Source organism: Lactuca virosa, chromosome 3, assembly GCF_052849685.1.
Source record: "Lactuca virosa cultivar CGN04683 chromosome 3, Lactuca_virosa_CGN04683_v6, whole genome shotgun sequence".
Lineage (NCBI taxonomy): Eukaryota > Viridiplantae > Streptophyta > Magnoliopsida > Asterales > Asteraceae > Lactuca > Lactuca virosa.
In genome coordinates, this window is record NC_136428.1 from 139819066 (window position 1) to 139827275 (window position 8210).

General features: G+C 37.4%; 1 protein-coding gene across 1 annotated transcript; it reads right to left on the minus strand.

Annotated features, from left to right (window-relative positions):
* Positions 1-6804: 6804 nt before the first annotated feature.
* Positions 6805-7818, minus strand: LOC145164119 (uncharacterized). The gene has a single exon (XM_079082842.1). It carries the CDS (start codon positions 7816-7818, stop codon positions 6805-6807), a length of 1014 nt encoding a protein of 337 aa, XP_078938968.1.
* Positions 7819-8210: the final 392 nt, after the last annotated feature.

Sequence of the window (8210 nt, forward strand, 5' to 3'; positions counted from 1 at the left end):
GGCTATCACATCTAAACTTCAAGAACATTTTAAAGATTGCATGGAATCAGCTTGTGAGAGGAATTCCTAAAATGCAGTTTGTCAGGGATAAACTGTGCTCAACATGTCAAAAAGGAAAGAAAACCAAGTCTTCCTTCAAACCAAAGTCCTTCACTTCTATTGTCAAACCTCTTCATTTTTTTCACATGGATTTGTTTGGACCAGTTCGGGTGAAGTCAAGGGCTAGAAAGAAATACGCTGTCTTCATTGTAGATGAATTTTTAAGGTTTAAATGGGTAGTCTTTTTAAGAAAGAAGAGTCATACCATTGATGAAATCATTGCACTCATTAAGAAGTGGGAAGTCCTCTATGATCACAAAGTAAATCAATTACGTAGTGATTATGGAACTAAATTCAGAAACTCCTCTCTGGAAGACTTTTTCTCAATCTCTGGAATTTCTCAGAACTTTTAGAAAGTTAGAAATCCATAGAAAAATGGTATGGTAAGATAGGAAATAGAACTCTCATTGAAGCTGGAAGAACTATGGTCATTGAAGTTGGTCTTTCCGTGTCATTATGGGCTGAAGCTATCAATATAGCGTGGTATACCCAAAACCGGTCTATCATTGTTAAGCATCATGGGAAAATTGGTTATGAGCTACTAAAAGGAAGGAAACCAGACTGCTCTTCTTTTCATGTGTTTGGATGTGTTTGTTACATGTTGAATAAAAGATATCAGCGTTCGAAGTTTGAAGCTAAAGCTAATGAAGGAGTGTTTCTAGGTTACTCCAACGTATCCAAGGCTTTTAGGGTATTTAATATTTTAAAGAAAATTGTTGAAGAAACATTTCATGTCACCTTTGATGAAAACTCATTCATTCATGATCGAGTTGATCACTGTTTATCAATTCTGAATGAACTTACTCACAGTCCCTCAGACTCTGTTCCTGAATTCTTGTCAAATGACGTTGATCCTGTTGTTCCTAATGTTGATCAATTAATCAGTCCACAAGCTATCTCTGGAGATCAGCCTATCATTCCTGAAGAAGCTGATCCATCCAATCAGGAAGACTCTGCCCAAAGCAATACAAATGAAAGTTCTAATCCAATAATCCTTCGAGATAATCCTGAGTCTCAAATCATTGGAGATGTAAATTCTGGGATTCTCACTCGTACAAGAGTCAGTAGTAACTTCTTCATGGTTGTAAACTTTGTGTCAATGATTGAACCAAAGAATATCATTCATGCCATGAAAGAAGCTGACTGGATCAAGGCCATGCAGGATGAGCTGAGTGAATTTGAACGTCATCATGTGTGGACTCTTGTTCCAAAACCTCAAGGAAAGACTATGATTGCCACTAACTAGGTTTTTATGAAAAAAATAGATGAAGATGGGATTATCATAAGAAACAAATCTAGGCTTGTGGCTCAGGGTTTCTGTCAGCTTGAAGGGTTAGACTATGATGAAACATTTGTTCATGTGGCAAGACTTGAAACAATACATTTGTTTCTTGCCTTTGCCTCTTTTAAAAACTTCAAGGTATATCAAATGGATGTCAAGACTTCCTTCTTGCATGGAGATCTTCAAGAAGAAGTTTTTCTAAAACAACTTCCAGGATTTGAAAGTGAAGAGTTTCCAAATCACGTGTATCGTCTTGATAAAGCTGTCTATGGCTTAAAACGGGCGCCTAGGGCATGGTATGACACATTGGCAAATTATCTTCTTTCAAGTAGATAAAAACGAGGGAAGATCGATAACACTTTGTTCATAAAGCATTCAGGATCCCATATCATTCTTTCCCAAGTATATGTGGACGATATCATCCTTGGACCCACTGATGAAAATCTTAGTTCAGAATTTGTGGAGATCATGGTCAAGAAGTTCGAGATGAGCATGATGGCTGAACTAACCTTCTTTTTGGGTTTGCAGGTCAAACAACTAATTGATGATATTTTTGTTTGCCAAGCTAAATATGTTGCAAATATGCTGAAGAAGTATGGGTTCTCTGATTGCAAGCCATCAAAGACTCCTATGTCCTCATCAGCGTCTATTGGCGCTGATCCAAATGGCGCTAATGTCAATGCAACTCTGTTTCGAGGAATGATAGGCTCTCTAGTCTATCTTACATCCAATTTCCCTGACATTATGTTTGCTACAACATCATGTGCTCGTTATCAAGCCAGTCCTAAGGAATCTCATTTAGTCCCTGTGAAAAGAATCTTTCGTCACTTGAAGCATACACCCAATCTTGTGTTATGGTACCCTCGTGATTCTTAGTTCAAGTTGGTAGGATACACTGACTCCGATCATGGTGGATACGACATCGATCACAAAAGCACTTACATAGGATCTCAAATGCTTGGAAATAGATAGGTAGGTTGGTCCAGCAAAAATCAGACATCAGTGGCTTGTTCTACCACTAAAGCTGAATATGTTGCCGCTGGAAGGTTTTGTGCTCATATTCTATGGATTCAGAATCAGCTCTTGGATTATGGTCTAAACTTCTTGAAGACACCCATCTGTTGTGACAACACCATTCAGAGGATACAAAATCCAGTGCAACATTCCAAGACCAAGCACATCGACATCCGTCATCATTTCATCAGGGACATAGATCAAAAGGGAAAAGTAGAGTTGTTTTACATTCCATCCACTGATCAGTTGGATGACATTTTCACTAAAGCATTGGACGAGAAGACTTTAAACAAATTGATTACAGATCTTGGCATGGTTTCAATGATTTAACTGCTTTCTAACTCTTTTGATTGCTTATGATTGCTTTCCAAAAAACACAAAAACGAATACTACTTTTATTATGTTTATGGGTTTTTACATAATTTGTTTATGCTCAGATTCTAGTATTTACAAATATTCTATTTTCTCTCCTATTCATCTTATAGTCTTATCTAAGATTTATTTACATCTCCTTCTTCAAAGTTTGTAAGAGCTGAAATATCTCAATGCTCTTGGTGCTGAGAAAAAGAGTGGCATCATGTCGTCTTCTTCTTGAGGATACCCTCTTTCTCCTTCACTCACTGTTATGGATGCAAAGAGAAACCATCAATGTAGTAAGTCTTGTTTTCATCTACTAACTCATAATTTGATAAAACCTTGTATTCCCACATGTTGATCTTGAGGACACAATGGTTTCATGGATTTGAGTCACTTAACTTATTTGTTACAAAGACGGATCTCTAGTTCTCTTTTGCTCTTGATAAATACGAAGCTTGGAGTCTATTTGGAATGTTTCAGTGATTAATGGCTTCATCATTCTTGATTTATAGTGAGGTGTATTGTATATTGATCTTCACTTGTGTTCCCTTCGCACCGTAAGTACATGAAACATAAATTGAAAACTGTAAGTGGTGGGATTGCATGTCCATTGCAATAAAACATAATATAATGGTAAAAAGGGGTATCGATCCTCATGGAATTGGTTGTATTCAATCACCAATACAATCCAATAGAACTAGTGCAATAAAACTTACTAACTACAATTAAACTAAAAGGGGAGGGGTGTGATTGCTTGAAAACTAAAAGACTTAAATAACTAAAAAGCTTGCAATTTAGCAAGATGGTGAGATGCTCAAATATTAGAGAGAATTGGTCAACCAAGACAATTCAACAAAATGAACATTTGTGTGTTTATCATTAGGATTCAATATGAAGCTTATCATTCACCCCAAATTGGTTATAGCAATCATGAAGCATGATATGCAAAGATTCCTCATAGAGTATGGAGGTTGGGGAAGCCCACAACACACCATCTTAATCAAAGTCAATGATTCAATTGAAGAAATTGAACTCAAGAAAGTTGATTAGGCTTAAGAATAAAGGAATCCCCAATTCCTAGAGGATGTCAATGCTTACACATCCATAAATGAGTCATGATCCATAAGCTAGAGATGATTTCTAGCATCATAAAGCCCTTGTTCTAAGTAAATTCAATGATTAAATGTTAAACCAAAGAAATAAACCAACAATTGCTCATCCGAGTACCAAGCTCATGATTAAAGTATTAAACAAACATAAAAAATATGAACTAGAATCATAAACATAAGATAAATGACAATCAATCATGAATCCTTCAAAACCCACAAATATCCAAGGGTTTTAGCCAAAGTTAACCAATATAAAGAGATTAGCCACTCATGGAAACAAGATAACAATAACAAAGATGTTTTTGCATGAAGAAACTAACAATTACAAGAAGGATGAGAATAATATAGAGCAAACACTCAAAAATAGCCTCAAACGTGCTCCAATAGTGGAAAATCAATGTATGGCTGCCAAACCTAACCCCCAAGGTAAAGTGGTGAGAAAAATGACCAAAATGACCTAAGGTGTGCAGTTGCGTGAGTACCCTTGCAGATTTGAATGAGTGAGACTCCACCCTCGCAAATGATGATGGAATGCTATTAGCTCTTTTTCTCCACTACACCATCCTACTACTCAAGATTCCCTTGGTCCCCTCTACATCTCATATGATTCAAATTTGACCAATCATCTTCAAGCTTCAAATGTGGATAGTTCAAGTCCAAAATAAGAATCCAAGACCCATCTTCATAAGCCCACTTCATCAATGTCTTGAACAATTAAAACCCAAAGCTTCTTTGATGGATCTGTAGAGCCCAATGACGCCTCTAAAGTCCACTAAGCCCGTCTCCAAGCTAATCCACAACTGCAACGAGCTCCAAAACCCTGTAAAATACTTCATGCAAAATAGAAAGTACCCGACACGATCCATGATAAAGAAAATAAAGAATATACAATACAATACTTATAAAAAGGGCTAAAAAATTCTAAAATAAACTATAAAAAGGAAGGAAATAAAATAGTATCAAATCATCCGAAGCTCAAACCTTACTTGTCCTCAAGTAAGAACAAGACTAAAATGAACTTGGGATGAGCTAAGCTATAAAGGAAAAAAGAAAGATACCATAGAACTTGGTCAACATCAGTGAACATGGTAAGAATCAGTCTTGCATGGACCCAACATCAGTGAACAATGTGTCAAGATCTACTAAAAAGGGTGGAGAATGACTCAAAAATGGGTGTTACCGAAAAAACTTGCGTCCGAAAAATGTGAATTGGGGGACGCGCCTCAAAGTTCATCAAGGACCTCAATGTAAGGTGCGATAAACATAACCTATATAACTATCTACTCTAGACCCCTAGAAAAAAAAATGATGACCTATCTTAAAAGGGTGGTGAGAATCTAACTAAGCAAGGCTCGGACGAGACTCAGGCGTACTAAGGGGTATTCCCCCCAAAACCAAGATGCGAATCTTCAATATCTTCAAAATACCTTACCGAGCTAATTCTTTGCTTGAACACATCGTCCTGACTAACCACATCCTTCCACACATTGACCCAATCAATTTACCTGCATCTGACCCCCATACAACCAGGCTCAAAGTGGTCTATGAGACTCATAGTGTGTCTCATTTGTCAAATACAAGGAATTCCATATCAAGACTGGGGACCACTCTATGATTCAATACTTATGACTTAGTGTTATGGTACCTGTAGGGATGAGAAGACAAGAGAGAACAAAAATGGATGAAACTTAAACTAGATTGCATCTAAATAGTATGAAAATTTGAAAAGAAAGAAACAAAATATGCAATATTTTTTAAATGTTTATGCAATTTTATGAATGTCATAAATGAATTACTCTAAATGAAACCATATACAACCTAAATGCAATAAAAATAAAAGAAATAAGATAACTCACCCCAAGCTTAAAATTAAGCATTCTCCTCAATGCTTAGGATGAGAGTAAGGAAGGATCATACCAGGATCAAGGTGGTGGAGGCTTACGAGGATGGTATGGAAAGAGCATCGGGGTCGCATACGGATGCATGGGTGGTGAGTGCAAGTCATGCAAGGATGTGGGGGTGAAAAAGCTGGTCGCGCAAATTTTTGAGCGTGAGAGAGTTGGTCACGCAAGTTTGCGAGGGTACCCTCACAGATCTGCACGGGTGAAGGTCTTGGCTGTGCAAATTTGTGCGGGTGGAAGGGCAGTCTCACAGATCATTGCGCGGGTAAGGGGCAGTCTCACAAACTTTACGCGGGTGGGGGATTAGCTGCATGCGGACATCAGAAGACACATAGTGTTAGAGAATTTTTTGAGCTGTTAGTTATGCGAGTAAGCCTTGGTTCATGCAAACTTGCACGAGTGAGCACCCTGGCTGCGCAAATTGCTGATTTTTGATATTTTTCATTCTTTTTCCCTCTACAAACCTCGATTTTCATCCAAACATCACCAAAATCATCGCTAAAACATAAGATGCTTATTTTTTTTTATCAACTTCAAGCCTAGAAACATCCAAAATTCAGGCAGAGATTATTTATTTACAATACATTTATTTAATGTCTTTGCTAAGACATGGTCCCACGTCCTTCAATCTTCATAGATCGGGGTTTCCAATGTGATGTTGTCGAATTCTCCCGTGTCAAATTCTTCATAAAATGGTTTCAAACGGTGTCCATTCACTTTGAAGATTTGATCCGTGTTCAAACTCTTGATTTTAACTGCACCATGATCAAACACTTTTATAACAATAAAAGTTTAGTGCCCTCGAGATCGCAATTTTCCAGGGAATAGCTTTAAACACGAATGATAAAGTAGAACCTTTTTACGCAGAACAAACTGTTTTTGGGTTATGTGGTTGTCATGAAACGCCTTTGTCTTCTCTTTGCATCTTTTTAACCTTTTAGTCATCTTCTTGACCACTTCCATGATTGGAGGATTCAATCATCTTTTACCCTCTCTCATAGGCTTGCAATCATCTTCCATGAGGATTTGGTGTGTGCATACTTTAGAACTTATCCATTTGATATCCGCTAATTTTCCATCCCATGGCCTCTTTGTGGTATTTCAAAAATTTTACGGATTGTTCTTCTTCAAAATCTTTCAATTGAGAGGAGATGATCACCGGGAGAGTCTCGTTTTTACCTAGATCAACAAACTTCAAATGGATAGGTAAGAAATTTAATTCAAGTGTGGGTGGGTGGATAATGGAAGAGGAGAACTTGTTGGGAGAGTGAGACAAGGAAACTTGAGAGACATCTTTCTTTGTTGACTTGTTGACTTCCAACGTCTTCACAATCTCTTCAACTTCGAGTTCCAATGTATACATGTTGGACTTGTCCTTTAAACTCTCACAATCTAGACTTATGTTGAGTACCATCATCAAAGCATCTCCATGAGATAAATTAAACATTTCTTGGGTTATTGGCTCAATCACATCAACCCGATATAATGATGAAATGTCACTAGGGTACCTCATTACTTCAAAGATGTTGAAGTGAATGGTCTCTCCATCAAACTCCATGGTGATCTTCCTATTATGGACATCAGTGATAGTATGAGCGGTATTAATAAACAGTCTTCCAAAGAGGATCATAGATGATTTGGAAGGATTCTTTTCTTCAAGATCAATGACGTAGAAATTTACAGGAAAGACAAGTTGATTTACTTGTACTAGCACATCCTCCAACACTCCTCTTGGAAATATACTTGACTTGTCTGCTAATTGAATGATTACTCCAATTTCTTCCAAAGGTCCAACATTAATAGATTTAAAGACCGAATAAGGCATCACACTGATCGAGGCTCCAAGGTCTAGCATGGAACTTTCAACATTCAAATCACCAATAGTGCAAGGGATAGCAAAAATTCCAGGATCTTTGCATTTGGGAGGTAAGTTATTTTGGATAACCACAGACACATTTGCATTGAGTTGAATCTTTTCATTTGCCTTGGATTTCCTCTTCTTGGTGCACAAATCCTTGAGAAATTTTTGCATAACTTGGAATTTGCTTAATATCATTCAGCAATGGAATATTGATTTGGACCTTGTGGAAAGTTTCAAAAAAATCATTTTCTTCCTCTTTCTTCTTCGAAACGGCTAACAAGGAATGGAAGGGTGGTGCTATAACCAATGGCTTGATAGGCTTGTTGGAATATTTGGGTTGATCCACGTTTTTCACAACCGGTTCCTTTGGTGGAACTATAACCTTTGTAGGCTCAACAACAATAACCTGATCTTCTTCTTCGTCTCATGAGGCTCTATTGGGGTTGTATTCTCCAAGTGTTTTACCACTTTTCAAGGTTATTGCACTCACATTAGGTTTCTTCTCGGTTTGAGATGGAATTTTACCCCGTTGTTCCATCTTGTTGTGAGCAGTGCCAAGTCTCCAATTTATGCTTGAATGTTGGAGA